Source organism: Saccopteryx leptura, chromosome 7 (assembly GCF_036850995.1).
Source record: "Saccopteryx leptura isolate mSacLep1 chromosome 7, mSacLep1_pri_phased_curated, whole genome shotgun sequence".
NCBI lineage: Eukaryota > Metazoa > Chordata > Mammalia > Chiroptera > Emballonuridae > Saccopteryx > Saccopteryx leptura.
The window spans coordinates 83080671-83099144 of NC_089509.1; the positions used below are offsets into that span (position 1 = coordinate 83080671).

Genomic DNA, 18474 nt, shown 5'->3' on the forward strand with positions numbered 1-18474 from the left:
TTTCTCAGGTCAACATGGAAATAACAGCCTGTGAGGGACTTTGTGGCAAAAGACCCAACTAAACTATGCCTGGTCTCCTGACTCACAGACACTGAGATAATAGACATTTGCTGTTCTAAGTCACTAAGCTTTGGCAGAATTTGTTACACAGCTTTAGGTAAGTAATATGTCCCAGTTTGCTCTAAACTACAGAAAGTACTCACCTATGGTCTGATTCATACCTTATAATCTTCAAAAATGAAAAGCACTTAGATTTGAATATTTGAATAAAGACATGGCAGAGTTCAACCTCTCCAAACATTTCTAGTGACAGAATGGAACTTTAAGATTCAGTTAAAAAGCTGTGACTTCTTGTGGATGTCCCAGGTTCAATTCCTAATCAGGGCACACAGGAGAAGTGCCCATCTGTTTCTCTATCCCTCCCTCTCTATAATAATAATAATAAAAACAATCACAAAACATTATTTTTGGTAGGGTGGCATAGAAAAGAGAACATCTATAGGCGCAAGTTGTGCATTCCGATCACTGAACATTTGTATACACAGGTTGAGCAAAGTAGATAACTTCTCTGGGGTTCAGTGTTTTCATGAAATAGCTGGGGCTGGGATTGGGCTAGACGCTACGAACTGCTAACATTCTATGACAACTGTGATTTGAAGAACTCAGGAAGGCCCCACTCGAAAATCTTTTTCGCATCAGTCTGAAACTCTATCATTAGGAATTTGTTTCTTAGTGCTTCTAGGTACTGCCCCTGAAATTACTACTCAAGGGGAGAAGTTCTGATGGTGACATGGAAAGAAAATTCTATATATACCTTGAAGAATAGTAAAGAGAGGTCAGGTCTCGTGTCACTACAAAGCAGTTGAAGGGTAGTGGGGGCAAGATAAGCATGGTTGAATTCACAATTTTGAGGACCCCGTAAGCTTTCTCCTTTCTGATATATGAGGTCAAGACAATTAGGAGTCACAATTCTCCCCTTACCTTGAACACAGGAAGCTTAGAGCACACTCAAGTTCAGTCATAGCCATTGTGTTAAATTTTAAAGTTCCCATATTTGTCTGCAGTCTTTTCCCCCTTCTTAATTTTTCTACTTCTGGTATTCCATGTCTTTTGTTATAGTCAGCTCAGATCTTTTATGACAAAAGTCAGAAGCACAAATAAATATTTATATAATCAACACAAAAATTCATGTTTGAATCTTTTCCCTCTAATTGTAATGGTATGAACAGAAGTAGCAAATCTGGAGGTATACTTCTTTCTTAATTATTTGTTTTCAAGATTTAAGGTTAATTTGGCTTTGGCAGGGGGATAAAGATTTAAATTAATTGGTAAAATTAGTATAAATTGGAAAAATTAAAGACCACAGAAATTGCAACAATATTTGTACCGTTTTTATTTGTAAAAATAACCATCTGAATGCATTTCCATAGTATATTACAATTAAGTACTTCATTACATTATTAGCATTCAGTAGTTGAAAAAGTATTAAACTGTGCTTGAGAAGATTCAGATTGGTTCAGAGTCATTCACGGAACTAAGTCATTTTCCTCATTTTTACAGTCATGACATTTGTCAGAGTCATTCAACTCCAATTTACATAAGAGAACATTACTGACAAAATCCCACTGAAATCATTAACAATATTTTATGCTGTTACAAATATGTTATGCAAAATATAACACTGGCACCAGATTTGTATCATCGTGCTTTGCAAAGATATATTGCACATGCTAAAGCATAAAATATGTAGACAAACTACCAAACAAAAGATATTTGCATTGAGTTTTCAGATCACTGCATAAGAAACGTATAGAATTATATTTTGTACACACACTCAGATTGTCACTATTTTAGAACGCTTTTCCCCTATAACACTGACCTATGGTTTACAGTTCTGTAAGAAGAAAGCATTTTAGCACTGCAAAATCAAACATAACTCCTAGAGAAAACTTCAGCATTTTCATTTCAAAGCAGGTAAAAGGGGAAATAGGAAAAAAGACACTTTATACATTCAAAGAAAAGCTGAAATGAAAACTCACTGGTATTATATTGCTCTGATGACACTCAAATGAAAAAAATACAAAACATTTCACAGAACATTTTCAGAATATACAAATATAAAAAGGCACTCTAACTTCATATCACAAGACAAAAAAAAGGGGGTGAGTTCTTCAACCAACACAACAGATAAGCAAACCAAGTTGCTCGACAGTACGAAGAATAACTAGTGCAGCAAATCCATTTGATGTTCTTGCTCTAGTTTAATAATAAAATAATAAATCAAGCAGCGGTTTACTGCCTAAAGTACCAAAACATACTATGGTGCCCTTTTAGTAGTGATAAATAGAAATCCCCTGAGCTATTTACTGAAGAATCATAGCAGATTTTAGGCAATTTGGAGATAGTAATGAATTTACCAAGGATAGGCAGACACTGGCGAAATAGGTTAAGTGCAATAAAACATGATCCCTGTGGCTGTGGTTAAAATACAGTCTAAAAATAACACCTTTTTCGGTAAAAGCACTAAACAACTAAGACTCAGTGAAAAGCACAACGTTTTCTAGTTTCTTTTTTCTTTCTTTTTTTCTTATAATGCTATGTTGCAAATCTAATATTATTTCTAAGAGATGTACTTGAAAAACACAGAACTCAAGAGTTTTTAAAGTCATTTCATAAAGGAAAAAAACAATTTGGTCTTGGGGGAGAGAGAAAGAAGAGAGACTGATTCAATGAACAGTTCATGGTAAGCATGATTCCGTGTTACTCCTTTGTCCGCCTCCTTTCTCGCAGTGCAGTCCGAGGGAGGGGAGTCAGAGCACAGCTCCGTGGAGATAATGCCGCAGGGCTGTCCCTGCTCGGCTGCGAGGCTCCTTGTTCTCCGGGAGGCCCTGCCGGCTGCTTCTCTATTCAAGCAGGCATTTCCTCTCCTGCTTGAAACGCCAACTTGAGCAAGATTTCCATTCACTTCTAGAAAAAGACACCGCAGTACTTTGTGTTTTCTCAGCGTTGGATCCCTCTTATTTTCAGCGTTTTGGTAACGACAGGGTCATTATTGCTCATTAGCAACTCATCTACTTTAAAAAATTCATCTTCTCTAAACAAACAAAAAGGACAGCGGAAGGGGGGGAAATCAAAATACCATGTTGGTGGTACTGAAAATTTTCAATAAAATTAGTATCAATTCTACGAGTCCTCTGAACAAGTTCTCATTTGTGAAGAACCTTCAACGTGAGTTCTTAATTAAATCCAAGATATTAAAAGAGTAAGATTAAAGTCTTTTACAATTAGATGAAAAATATCATACAGTATCTGTATTTGATCCAGACATGATAGAACACTGTTTTAAAAATATTTCATATACACTATGAAACAGAAAATGAAACCGATTATAAAATGGTCGAAGAGTGCAGCCCTCATGCAATACATTTCCTTCCTGTCTCTTCCCGAAGTAGAAAACAGCACTTAGCTGGTGATTTTTATTTCTCCTCTTGGTACATGGACCCACATACTGACAGAATTCCCGTTAGGTTACTGGGGCCATGTGAGATCTCAACACATTTAGGGTAATTTCTATATCTTTCTTTTGGCCACCTTTGTACATATGATCCACTAGGCACTTCCGTTTTTATCTGGCAGAAGAGCATAAGGACTCCAACGTCTTCTGAGCTTTAAGTTGGCCACAGAATGAGGCTTGGCAATGGACGTTGCATCCCTGTCCAATCAATGTGGGCGATACTGAGGATCGGCTGGAAACCTTAGCACTGGAAATGCTTGCTGGGCTTGGCCCCAGGACTGCAGGCTAGCCCAGAGAGGGCCCTGTACGTTTTCTGTTTTGTTGTTGTTGTTATTCCAAATAAGACATATAGCAATGAAAGGAGAGAACAAAGAAAGGACATTTCCTTGGCATTTGTTTCATTTCAAATAAATATAAACACATTTACATCAAAAGTATAAGAACATTTTCTCTAGTCTGGCAAAAAAATAAGCCAAGGTCAACACATTATCAGATACAAATGTTAAGCCATCAACTAGAAACCTTTGTCATAAGAAATATAAAACAAAGAGTTACACAAAAAGATTACATTTTAACTCCATAGAAAAGCTACTTCAGTTCTCATTTTCACTTTGAAGAAAAAACAATTTAAATCTTCCACTTTAGACTGAAGAATTTTGGTCCTCATGTATAGCTGGTTGATGAAATACAGACATATATATATTATATACACATATATGTGCGCATGTGTATGTGCATAATTTTTAAAGAGTCTCATTCTTCTTTTTGTACAGCTATTCCAGGTGCAGAACGGGGTCCGTTTGACCTAGAAGCTTTGGCAGAGGGAGCAGACACAGTATTCACTATGTTGACTTCATTAGCAAACAACTAGCAATTGGCTTCAATTTCCACATCACCCATTTCTACTGCCTGGTTTTACTTTTCTTTGTTCCCTTTTGCAGTCACACTCACTCACTTGGCATGGCCTTGATAAGAAGCTCATTGAACATTTTACTACTGATGAACAATGCTGATGGTCCTGATGGTTTTTCAAAAGTTACTATTTTGACTTAAGAATGAATCAGTAAAGGGTCAGTTCATATGACACTTGCATATGTCTCAAAGTTTTGGTGCAATATAGTTATCACTGGAAAGGTTATTAAACAGATTTGGATTCAATCACTCGGGTAAAAATAAGCCACAGGCTTGTTATGGGAGCCGTGGGTACCACATTTGTGTCAAATGAAAAAAGCAAGTTCAATTTTCAGTGAATTTTTCCCCTTCACCTGGCAACTTTAACAAATATCCTCAGAAAGAAGTTCTGGATATTTCAGTACTTGGTAAGAGAGGACATAAATAATTGGACTCCCTTAAAAAAGATTATTACAGGCATGATATCTGAAGATAAACACTTTTACCTTTGGCTTCTAGTGAGGAAGTAAACATCAAAGTGAGAAGAGGTTTGAGGCATTTCCTATCTACCCCTTCTTTCCCCTCACTGGGGACATGAATGTCACATTGATCTACTTCTGAGAACTCACTGCCAAGTGAGTACATGAAAAACAAACCTCACTTTATAGGAAACAGTATTTCCCTTCTCAGTGCACTATCCCCAAAGAAAAACAATTACATGTATTTTATTTTTTTTACTCCTTACTTAAAATGAGAGGTAGACTTTTACAGAAGTATCTTAGATCTAAGGAAAACATGAAACAAATCAAAATCAGAGCCCGTGTGTGTGAGTGCTTGGTCCTACCACCTCGCTGCCCTCTCTCAGTGTGATTAATTCCTTCTCTACTGGCTTCTGGTAGCTCGGGCCCATCATAATACTTGAACACAACACATATCTGGAATTCAAGCTTCTTTCCCTTTCTCCAACATGGTGATCAAGGAAATACTTCTACAGTCCGAGTCAAAACGTTTCCGAATCAGAATCATTCTCATTGTACCCATCCTCTGAGCCTATGTTGTTACTGCACAGGCTAACCATGCTACCCAGATTGGAGAGGGTCGTCCTGTTCAAATTGTCTTTTTTAAAACAAACGAAGTTGACAGCCGTCATTGTACTGGAAGGAGAAAAAGGCATCATGGTAGCCAAAATGAGGGCCAGGCAGTCAGCCACGTCTTTGTTAGGAGCGCAAGCCAGGGCCGGGGTGTGACCTGGGCGTAAATGCAGACAAGGCGGTGGTTAGTCCGGGGGGTCCGGAGGCGCGCGAGCATTCCACAGTACATCTCGTACGACCGCACACGTGGAGATGTATGTTGAGTTAGAAATCATGCCAGGCAAAAGGAGGAGTTACTTCCCACAGGTCATGCTAGGGGGTGAGGCTAGAGGGGACTGGAAGGGGAGACATTTTATGGAGGGTTTGGGGTTGTTTTTTCTTTCCGCTTACATGACAACAACAAGCACTATATTATCCAAAGTTAGGCAGAACTCCAGTCTTCAGCTAGTGAACAGAGACACGAGGGGGTGGGGGTGGCACACAATTCTACAAAGAAACAGCAACAGGACAATCAGGAAGGGGTTTCTGCTGGCGAGCACACATGCGCGCACGCGCGCACACACACACCACACACACATACACACACACACACACACCACACACACACACACACCATGCGCCGCAGGCTCGGGCCAGAGCACTCTCATTCTGAGAACAATGACTTTCCATCGTAGGTCATCGTGTGTCAGATTAGAAAAGGTACTAAAAGCTGGATGTCTGTAAAAGTGAGTCATACAGCTTTGTCACTTTAGAGATATACTTTATATAAAGTATACAGTAACTAGCTGGCTCCAAAAAAATGGGATTCTTTGAGTAGATCATACACAGAAAGGCACTGGTTGTTCGTAATTAAAAATGTACTATCATTTCAAGGAAACAACAGAATTTTTAAAAATAGCAACACTGCCAACCAAAGTCCCAAATTCTAAATGTAGCAAATGTGGGGAAATTGCTATGGTTGACATAGACTTGTGTCATTCTCGACAATTTAGACTTGATGGGCGTGGTCCAAAGGGGACAATGAACTCAATGCATGAAACGGGTGCGTGGGGAAATAGATACCTTCTTGCATGTGATTATTTCTACCTTATTCCACCTTGATTCTGTTGGCCTAAAAGCATCACCCTGTCCTGACAGCCAAAATTCTTACTGCTATTAACTCATTTATTCAGAGAGATTAGCTCAACAAAACTTAGTATTTTGCTATTTTGTTTAACAGCACCTGACCTCATTTCTGTCCCCCACCCCTTGCTCCCCTCAATAGATGATTCCTTCTCTGGTATAAAAACAAACAGAATGGACTGCTATCCTAACATCCGACTCCGCAAGACCTGTGATGAGGAAAGGGAGGGTGATGGCAGTGCTGCCCTGAACTGCCCCACGGGTCCCCAGGCCTTCGGGGTCCAGCTAAACCCTGAGACCAGCCACAGTTCCTCTCGCCCAAGGTCATTAGCGGCTGGAGGAATGTCAGCTCTGTCAGCCCACCCGCCAGAGAAGTGAAACTAATGTGTTGTGGTCTCTCTGGTCATTTTCCAGAAAAACTGTGGGCCTAGGTAGGCCCACCGTAAGGTATATAATGGTGATTAGACAGGGAGGGAAGGGAAGGCAGGAAAACAGGAAAACCAGAGGGGTGGAGTGATAGAGAAGTGTCTGCGCCTCCTAGATGAGTCAGGTTGGGGACAGAGCAGGGAACATGCTAGGGTCAACAGGGCTGCAAAACCAAAACTAACAGGAGTTCGCTAATGATATCACATGGCTGCTTACTTCTGAGAAATAGGCATGAGCTGCTAATTCCAACACCTGTAATAAGCAGTTGAGTTATGTTAATACATTTTATTATAATACTTTAATTAAATGCCACAATTAATGCCACCTTTAAAAATTTGCTTGCTTCGTAAATATCCAGAAGTCCCTCTCTTGCTCCCCAAGGTTAATAGGCATTGTGCTTAAAATGGCAGTTTAATACAACTCTAGGGTTCATTAGCTTTCAAAATTTCTTAGGAAGCAGAGTAGAAAGCTTCTGTTGAGAGTTAGCTCACTTAGAAAAGGAACATCATATAGATCAAGAGAAGTTTTAAGCCTAGACATTAAATTAAAATTTTTATTCATGTTCCCCCAAATATCCATACTGGGAATATGAGTTCTGATCTGTTCTTTAAAAAAGAAAAAAAAAAAAGGTTTGATCTCAGAATGAACTGAAATACAGAGACCTGGCTTTTATGTGAGCCCTTGAGCATGCACTAATGATGTGTGATCCCTAACTCTTCAGCGTATGTGGTCAGAATTGTGAATGCCGAGTTGAAAGCTTTTTAGTGCATCTAAAATATTTTAACCACCACGCTGAGAAGTTAGACACCAGCTGCTGACAGTACATGCAGAATGGAAGGCAGCGGTGGGCTACACGTGGACTGTGTTTTACAAAGACAGACAGGACAAATTATCCTCGTTTGATTTCTCACACACAGGGAACTTCCAAGGGGGACAGAATTCTTACTGCCCTTTTAACTTGCTCCTGTATTTCTCATATCCTCTGGCTGCACAGCACGGGGAAGGTGCCTGCAGTAACTGTTTACTTTTTCCACTTACCATTTTCATCGACAGCAAGGACACAGGCCCCTTTGGCCAGCAGCTCTTCAACCACGACCTTCAAGCCATTGCGCGCAGCAATGTGGAGGGGTCTGAAAAAAAGAGCATCGAACATCAACCGTGGTACGTATTTGTGTGAGAATCTGTCATTTGGGTAGCTCGCATTGTTAAAAGGAAGAAAATACTTAAGAAATCATAAATAGTATGTGAACGTTTTTACTCAAGGAAAAGAGAGAGAAAGATTTGTTGACCAGATCTTTTCTGGGTACTTAATGATCCAACAGTTCTTCCATGTTGGCTCAATTTCGCTGTAGATATGACATATACTCTGCATTTCAAACAACCTCAATGACAGTAACTAGGAAGCCAGAACTCAAGCTATAATGTGTTTTCTAGAAGGTTCCTTATCCCTTGATTTCTCTCCTAGCATTTGAATCGCCTTTTCACACAGTTCACCAATATGACTTTAATATCACCCACATATATAATCTCAAACTTCTCTTTAATTGCTACATGATATTCTGCTGAATTTAGAATACCTTAAAGAATGTTAAACCTGGCCCAGACTGGTTAGCTCAGTTGGTTAGAGGATCACCCTGAAACATCAAGGTCGCAGGTTCAATCCTGGTCAGAGCACATACAGGAAGTGACCTATGAATACACAACTAAGTAGAACAACAAATGCATGCTTCTCTCTCCTCTCTCTCTTTCTCTCTTCTTCTGTCTGCCTAAAATCAACCAATTAAAAAAAAAAGAATATCAAATCCAGTATATTCTGCTATATATTCCTTAAGAATATTAATGAAAAAAAAACACCCCTAATATTCCTTTGTCCTTAAACCAATTATGTAATTTCCCAAACTAGAAAACAAATCAGCTTTCAGATCTTTCAGGCTGATGATGACAATGAATTGCATTAAAATATAATTAAGACAAGCAGCTTAGAAATGCTTCAAATATATTCTGGGGACCTGATTTATAAAACCTTTATTTTCCAGTAAGAATACATAATGCTAATATTTTTTTTTTGTATCTTTCTGAAGTGAGGAGCGGGGAGGCAGAGAGACTCCCGCAAGCGCCCAACCGGGATCCACCCGGCAAGCCCACTACGGGGCGATGCTCTGCCCACGTTGCAATCAGAGCCGTTCTAGCACCTGAGGCAGAGGCCATGGGGCCATTCTCAGTGCCCGGGCCAACTCTACTCTCATGGAGCCTTGGCTGCAGGAAGGGAAGAGAGAGAGAGAGGAAGGAGAAGTGGAAGTCTAGAGAAGCAGATGGGTGTTTCTTCTGTTTTCCCTGGCCGGGAATTGAACCTGGGACTTCCACACGCTGGGCCGATGCTCTACTGCTGAGCCAACCGGGCAGGGCCAATGCTAATACATTTATACAAGTATTTCCCCAAGTATGTCAGCCCATATGATTTTCTAGCCATCCACTACATTTATATTATTACCATAGAAATATCAGCAAAGAATAATGCAGACCTCACCAATTTCTATGAAGGCATACTAACAAAGATTCTAACTAAAAATGTCTACTTGGTCTGCATTTGTAGGTACGTGACTGAACTTCATGAAGGAGAAGCCAGGTCTGTTTTTCACCACTGTGTTCCCCAGCACTAGCCTGGCACAAAGCAAGCTCTTAATATTTGTTGAATAAATGACTATGAATTGGGTCTGAGTCAAACTTTAGTCGTCATACTTACGTCTGCAGTGCATTATTTTTTGCATTAATAAGGCTCTCATCTTGTATCTTGTCAAGTATCAACAAGGCACATTTTTCATGACCCTAATAAAGAAAAAGAAATGATAAGAAACACAGAACAGAGACACTGAAAAGTTCTGGAACAATTACTTCATTATACTTTCAATTTAAAATGTATGTCCTCTGCCTATATATACTTTATAAAGCTATTGTCTGAGTAGTTATTTTTTCTTCTAAAAAGCAAATAGTTAAAGGGCCTTAGATTCTCCAGGATTCTGAGACCCATTAGAACTTGGTTAATATAAATTTGATCAGAAATATTAATATTTCTAGAATAACTTTTAGAATTAATGTCTGGAGAGCTCAAACAGATACTGGCCAGCTGGTAAACAGGAAGCAGAATTAGAAGTATCCTCCAGCATTACTTTTTAAATATAAGTCAAGTCCTATCTCCTTTCTCTAGTCTTCAATTACCAACCACTTCAGTGATCCATCTATTGTTGGAATCCCCATTACGCCTATTATCTGCATCACTCATCATTCACTGCCTTATAGTGTAAAGGATTCTTTATCAAGAAAGCTTGTTCATTTCTTCCTCGACCAGGGAAAATCATCTCTGCATCTTATGACAATAGACAGTTGATAGTTTTAAAATTTTAATTGATCATCTGAGATCCTTTCACAGTTTCAGGCCTACACTCCTTTCAGGGGCCATGGCTTCCTAAGCCGTTGTGACCGGCCTCATCAGCATCACCTGGGACTTAGAAATGTTGAAATCTCAGCCCCCACTCCGGACCTACTACTAAATCAGAATCTCAATCTTAATATCCTCATGTGATTCAATGGCACAACAATGCTTGAAAAACACCACACTTATATTCATGAAAACTACACCTTGAAACAAACTTTATGCAACGGTGGTTTCCGTAAGTGTCCCAGAACATAAAGTGAGAAAAGGCATCCAATGAAAGGTACAGCTGAGATTTCTGGTACTAGTGAGTATAGACAACACCTTTAATACTATAACTACATTGAAATAAACTGTTATCACCAGTGTCAACTGGCATCATACTATACTGCCTTATAAGGGAGACCCGTAAGTCTAATTTTAGGAATGTCTATGGTGGTTTCATTCTGATATACTACTGGTAAGGTTGTAAATGGCTGTGACTTCATTACAGGGTAATTTGGTCTTTAAAATGTTCACAGCCTCAGGCTCAATAATTTCACACTTAGGAACTTATTTTAAAAGAACAAGGATTCCTAAAAAATATTCTCCATAATTAATATTTGTAGTAGCATATATTTGAAAATAAGCAAATGTCTAACAGCAGGGGAAAGGTTGAATAAAGGATGACATATTCCTAAAGTAGAATACCACATATCTTCTAAAATATTATAAAATATCTAAAAAGAGATATTGATAACACATGATTCACTACAAAAGCAGGTTTAAACCGTACAACCCTGCTTTTGTACAATCATATATTTATATGTACCATTTATATTTTACTGAAGCAGGGACTCTGAACTACATGTGAACACATACAATTAAAAAACAAACAAACAGGCCCTGGCCGGATGGCTCAGTGGTAGAGTGTCAGCCTGGCGTACAGGAGTCCCGGGTTCAATTCCCGGCCAGGGCACACAGGAGAAGCGCCCATTTGCTTCTCCACCCCTCCCCCTCTCCTTCCTCTCTGTCTCTCTCTTCCCCTCCCACAGCCGAGGCTCCACTGGAGCAAAGTTGGCCCGGGCACTGAGGATGGCTCTATGGTCTCTGCCTCAGGCGCTAGAATGGCTCTGGTTGCAACAGAGCAACACCCCAGATGGGCAGAGCATCGCCCCCTGGTGGGCATGCCGGGTGGATCCCGGTCGGGTGCATGTGGGAGTCTGTCTGATTGCCTCCCCGTTTCCAACTTCAGGAAAAAAAAATACAAAAACAAACAAACAAACAAATGCATTCTTTGCATTGAATAATGCACCAGAAAAAAAGAAAGAGGGTATAAATGCACATGAACACATTCATTTGCCTCACAGGAGAGTATTTTTTGGCTGTGTTATTACCATGCTTTCAAATGAAAACAAGTGGAACAGCTTATATTTTAGAAGCCATTTATCTAAGGTCCTAACTTGTGTTTAAAACCCAAATGTGGTACCACAACCATGGAAACAGATACAGTGGCAGCATCAAGACAGACTGCAGCAAGAATGCAAGTGGCAAATGCCAAGAAAAGCATCTCCTTATCAACCCTGTGTGGGTCTGCCTCTGCTTTTACTCCTTCCATTCCACTTAGAGGTGACAACATTCCTGGGGAAATGCACATCGTAATTATGAGCTATGGTACACACTTAGCGATAGAATTTAAGAGGTATTATTACATTATTATTATTAATATTAATTATTGCCCTAAATAACAGTGTTACAAATTCAATGACATACTTTACTACAAGCCAAATGTAAGGGTGTGTTCAAGTCCTTATCCTTTACGGACAGATCAGCCTTGGCACTGTTCACCAGAATATCTATAGAAAAAAACAGAAGAAAGTCACTTAGACTACACGCTAATTACATTCATTTTGAAGAGGTTACTAACAGAAACAGTAACATATTTAAATTAGCAAGGCTCACATAATCACATTTAATGTTTTTAACAAAAAAGGAACAACTTATTGCTATATTTGTTTTATCTGAATCCAAGGTCTATATGCATTCATTTTAATTGTCTTCACAATTTTGTTTCCAAGTAAAACGATTCTGTTGTTACATTTGGTTTCTAAATGTCAAGAGATTTCACCACAGAAAGGTTGCAAGTAGAGTCAGGTAGCTTACATAAAACATTGGTCCTTTTGTACGTATATACCAAGAGAGTTACTGATTTCTTGATTTTGCAGTACTCTGATTTGGAGAGGCATAAATGTGAAGTCGCACATGGAGCACATACCCACAGCGCCTGCCTGCCCGTTCTCGGCCGCCATCATCAGTGCGGTTCTCCCTGAATTGTCTGCTGCATTCACTTGAGCATTGTGTCTCAGAAGGAGCTGCAGGCACTGCACGTGATCAGCGAATGCTGCTGCGTGCAGTGGTGTCCTAACAATTCAAAGCAAGATACGATTTTAGCTCCCTTTCAACTTAACACACTCTCTTTCTGCAAAGAGAAACACGGGTAGGGTTTTGTCTTTGGGATTTAAAACTTCTCAGTTTACAGAGATAATGATCAGGCCCCTTCTAAGGACAGTCAGGGTGGACAATGAAGTGTCACCTATGTAGGGGTGTAGGTGGTGGCCCTGATAATGAAATTAGTATCTTTATTGACTGCATCAGTCTTGAGTTCCAGTGACTTTTCTCTCCCCTTTGATAAAAACATTTTCTAAATTTCACTTTAAATTTGTAGATAATTGGCTATTTTTTTAAAAAGCTCACATCATCTAATGTGGATGATTGATTTTTTTTGGGGGGACAATTTGGCATTATTTGTCAGAATTAAAGACTATTGACCTTTTAACCACGTAATTCCACTTCTAGGATTTTATTTCTTAGATACACTTGGGTCATATGAATAGACACAACTACTGGAATAGCAAACTACTGGAAACAACTTAAATATTCTTCGACAGAGGACAAGCTGATTATAATATATTCAGTCAAATTAATAATGTGCAGTTTTAAAAAGAATGCGGTAAATCTGCATGCTTCAGTACGGGAAGGTCTCTAAGATATACTAAAAGCAGAGCATTGCAATCGAATGCTCCATTTGCACTTGAAGTCTATAAGCACATATATTTTTATTCATGTCTGTAGCTATATATAGGAAATATTTGAGAGACTATAAGAATTTCAAAAGAACCATTTAAAGTGGCTTCCTCGGGGAAGAAGACGGGTTTCTGGGCTAAAAGGAAAATTTATTTTCATTGTATACCCTTTATAAAATTTAATTTTCAAAAACCATGTTTATATAGTACTTTTTCAATTAGAAAAATAAAAAGATGTTTGGCCACTCTGCAGCCACAAAGCAGAGACTCAGTCAGCAAGAAGAGGGGCGTGCCACCTGCGCCACTCACCTGCCTTTGTCGTCTCTGCAGTTGACAATACTGGAATCGATGGCCCCGAGTAGCAACGACGCACAATTCTCGTGATCATTTATTCTAAAACGAAAATGGATTTAAATGTAAAAAAATCTCACTACTTAAGAAATTACACATCCTCTCCTCCTTCATCTTCCTATGCAGTGTATATTTAACAATCTGATATATTTTTTAAAAAACTGATGCAAGTGCGTGTGGTCTCTGTTCTCTTAAAATGGTTCAAGGAGACAATTTAAGTGATACCAAGAAACGCGAATACTTCCTGAAACAGGCAGTCTCCACTCTCAAGATTTTAATCACTCTGACAGTTCGGTGACGAGGCGGGGAGCTGAGGCTGACCGCTGAAGGTCTGTGGGGCGAGAGGCACAGGAAAAGCACCCCCTCCCCCCGAGGTCTGAGGTCACCGAGGGCCGTGGGGAAGTCACTCTTGAATTTGAGCTGCACTCCCTGTGTACAGCTCTCAGATCCAAACAAATTTTATCCAAAATTTTAAATAAAAAGGTTTTTGTTTGCTTGCTTGTTTTTTTTTAAAGTTCCTAGAAAGGTGCTAGGATAGGGGGAAGGTCCTGGGACAGTTATACTGGGACTGTGCAGTAGTGGCAGCGCCAATAGACTAACAGGGACTTCCAGAAATAAATTAAAATAAAAAATTTGTGACCAGCAGCAGCACATCAAAATCTAAGTGGGCACAAGTGGGACCATTAAAAGCCATTAGGGTGTCTGCGACTATAAAGAAATCTTCTTGTGAAAGGAGGAACAGATCGGTTTTTAATGGGAATCTTGGAAGCCAACGCTGAATAAAGTTGTGGGCAAGGGCCAAGCACTTAAAAGCTGTTAAGAGTGCTCGCCACCTAAATCTAAGACTCCTCCACTAGCTTAAGTTGGTCACAGCTCAGGTTAGATCAATACTAGGTCACCCGCCAATCTCAAGATAATGTCCCTGTAATGAGGTAACACTTAAAGCACCATAAAATCTCCAACCCGGTGGCACATTCCTCTCAGGTATATATATATTTGGCTCCAAGAGGCTCAAGGTTTAGCTTAGAAATGGTGTTCTCAAGTTTCAAAGAATTGAGATTTCCACCTTATAAAATAAGCACACCTGCTTATTTTATATCTAAGAACTTTGGTCCCAGAAACTATAGGTATCTATATTAAAGAAGGCAAAATCTTACTAAGACAACCTAGCATGACAATGGCCATTATGGGGAACGTTCCAATTAGATACGAGTGTTCGTTTAAGATAACAGTTGAAATCAAAGGTTCCCAAATTAACAAACATAATGGGATACCTATTTTATTAGCACGCAGAAGCCTCCAAAAGGCTTCGAGATTCCAAAATAGCTTCATAGAAAAATTCACTACAAAAAGCAAATAAAAAATTAAATATGCAAAAGGTGCCCAAAACAAAAGACTGTTAGACTGGTGTTACTACTCCGACTACTCAGCCTCTATCTTTTTACCTAAACACTCCCAGTCCACTAATTCTTTCTCTGAATTGCCTTTCCCTCTGAAGCAGCTACAAGACCATAAATAAAAGTTTTCTCAAAGTTAGTGGCCTTACAGCTGCTACCGTTCTGAGCCCCCAGAAACCTAAATCAATACCTGGGCCTCCCCTGTTGTACACTCCTAGGGGGCCCATCATCAAGACACTGGCCCAGAAATCACTGTCTCACTTGCAATCAGCCAGGACACTGGAAAAAAGACTGTCCTTGCCTGACCAGGTGATGGCACAGTGGATAGAGCGTCAGAATGGGATTCAGAGGAGCAGGTTCGAAACCCCAAGCTTGAGCATGGGGTCATCTGGCTTGAGTGCAGGCTCACCAGCTTGAGTGTGGGGTCGCTGGCTTGAGTGTGGGATCATAGACGTGACCCCAAGGTTTCTGGCTTGACCCCAAGGTTGCTGGCTTGAGCAAGGCATCACTTGCTCTGCTGTAGACCCCTCCCCGCCCATCAAGGCACATATGAGAAAGCAATCAATGAACAACTAAGGAGCTGCAATGAAGAATTGATGCTTCTCATCTCTCTCCCTTCCTGTCTGTCCCTATCTGTCCCTTCTCTGTCTCTGCCATAAAAAGCAAACAAAAAAACAAAATCAATACAAACAAACAAACAAAAACTGTCCTTGAAGGTTTTGTGTAAATCTTTCCAACCAATTAAAAGGAGGAACACTCTCTAGATCCCCCCCAGAGTTTATGAGACTTTGAGGGATTCTCTAGTAAACTTCTACCAGTTACTCCCTAAATAGTTCTGGGGAAACTACAATCAAGGTTAATGGAAAACCCTGACAAATTCTGGAAGATACCAGGGTATAATACTCTATTTTAAAGCCGACTCACTCTGGAGCCTACAGATGAAATCCTGGGAAAACTGGCATAAGCTGGCAAAAAGTGAGAATTCTACCAGGGTCAGCTCTCCCCAATCTCTGTCATGCCTGATCAAGAGAGGAAGGCAAAATTTCAGGTTGTCCCTTCCTTTCCAAATTCAGATTCTTGTGAATTTAGTCTTGAGGTACTCATTGTTTATTGATCCTTTTCTCTCCCAGGGATAGCTATTGCTGCCTCAATATATATACATATTTTTAAAATTTAACAGTTATTTTTTACTTACTGAGATATAGTTATATTATTAGGTGTACAAAATAATTCAATATTTGTATATATTACAAAATGATCACCACATGAAGAACAGTTAACACCCATCACCAATTTAATTACAAATTTTTTTCTTGTGTTGAGGACTTTTAAAATTTACTCTTAGCAACTTACAAATCGCAATAAAGTATTGTTAACTATAAGTCACTAGGCTGCATATTAGCTGTTGCAGCTTGTTTGTCCTAGTCCTTTCTTCCGGTTCTGTTTGGTAGTGGCTCTGGATCTTGGGAGGGTAGTGTCTCTTGCACCCTCTTTGGGGACAACTCTGGCTTCCACGGGATTGTTCAGTATTGCCAGGATATTTACTGTTTGTCTCAGCTGAAAACTTGACAAGATTTTTTTTTTTTTTTTTTTTACACAGAGACAGCGAGAGTCAGAGAGAGGGATAGACAGGGACAGACAGACAGGAACGGAGAGAGATGAGAAGCATCATCAGTTTTTTGTTGCGACGCCTTAGTTGTTCATTGATTGCTTTCTCATACATGCCCTGACCATGGGCCTTCAGCAGACCGAGTAATCCCTTGCTCAAGCCAGCGACCTTGGGTCCAAGCTGGTGAGCTTTTTGCTCAAACCAGATGGGCCCGTGCTCAAGCTGGTGACCTCGAGGTCTCGAACCTGGGTCCTCTGCATCTCAATCTGACACTCTATCCACTGCATCACTGCCTGGTCAGGCTTGACAAGATATTTGAAAAGATTTTTTATGCATAGCTTTATGGTTAGAGGTTGGCCAATCTGGAAGCTGATATTCAGAACCTAATAGGAACATTTTTTCTAACTTTTCCCCTAAGCTAAATTGAAAATATATATGTACCCATGGGAAGGGGCGGGGGAGTGGAAATTCCAGACAAACAACTCAAAATTTAGAAAATAGAAATATTTTTATTTCTGTAATAGTTAAAGATCTTCCTAATAAAAAGAAGCAAATTGAAGTTAATGTCATTGGATGATAGTCCCTTGGCATCACAAGGGTTGCAACCCAATTCTTTAAGGAATTAAAAACAAAAACTGTCCTTGTCTTACAAATCAAGACTTTATAAAAAGAGGAAAAAAAGCCCACCTCTCCTTTTTACCTATCCCAAAACGTCCACTCTTTATCTTAAAAGTCTGTATGTATAAAAATTCTGTATTTAGGAAACAGCAGTCCTTCCTGGAAGAACGTGAACTCCTTTCTCATGCCTTTGAGATATAAATGTTCAACTGAGTGTTCTCGAGGAACAAAATGCTTTTCGAAATGCACACTTCAGGGAGCTAATTCTTATCAGAAGGAAGAAAATAAAAAAGAAAGGCTATTTGGAACAGAAGAATGAAAAATCTTAAAAGTCTTCTCCTCCAGCATTAGTAAAAAGTGTAACCATCTGAGTAGCTCACCTTAATTTATTCCACCTGCCAGAAACAATCTGGCTCAAACTGTTCTTTTATAAACTAAGGAGTGTTGCCTTATCAAGCCTGTCTCATGGCTAAAATTTTGAAACGAAAGGTGTAAGTAAGATCTCTGTTTGTGTCTGTCCATATATTTTTATATGCCTATGTATCAGTTATTCTTCAGTTATTTTTATGTTATAGATACGTGACTTTTTTTTGCCTCTGGTGAGTAATGCCTAAATTATTTTGTAAAGAGCTCCATTTAATTGGCTTAAAGAAAATTAGACATTTTTATAAATCAAGTATACTCTCAGAAATGTAGAAACTAACCCAAAAGTTTTTCACATTGATGTGATCTAGGCTAATCTTCAGGTACCGATGATCAATATAAGTGTTCCAGAAATGGTATTCTAAAATTCTGATATGTCCTGATATAAAGTCATCAGTCTTAATTCCAGTTATCACCTTAAAATGTTGTGTGCCAGAGAAATAACTAAATTTCCTTGTCAATCCCACTATACTGAGCTCTCAGCAGATCTTTTTTTTTTTTTTTTCATTTTTCTGAAGCTGGAAACAGGGAGAGACAGTC

General features: G+C 39.4%; 1 protein-coding gene across 14 annotated transcripts in view; it reads right to left on the minus strand.

The window, feature by feature from the left end:
* Positions 1-1369: 1369 nt before the first annotated feature.
* Positions 1370-18474, minus strand: part of ANKRD44 (ankyrin repeat domain 44) — a 345918-nt gene continuing 328813 nt past the window's right edge. For 6 of the 14 annotated variants that reach the window (XM_066346430.1, XM_066346429.1, XM_066346426.1 and 3 more), the window contains exons 23-29: positions 13846-13929; positions 12729-12874; positions 12227-12309; positions 9788-9870; positions 8083-8174; positions 7261-7296; positions 1370-5653 (exon numbers count right to left, since the gene is read on the minus strand). In XM_066346430.1, coding sequence (XP_066202527.1) covers positions 5406-5653; positions 7261-7296; positions 8083-8174; positions 9788-9870; positions 12227-12309; positions 12729-12874; positions 13846-13929 — 772 coding nt within the window. In that variant the 3' untranslated portion in view covers positions 1370-5405. The remainder of the gene's footprint in view (positions 5654-7260; positions 7297-8082; positions 8175-9787; positions 9871-12226; positions 12310-12728; positions 12875-13845; positions 13930-18474) is intronic. The other 8 variants (XM_066346434.1, XM_066346433.1, XM_066346428.1 and 5 more) reach the window with 3 other exon arrangements.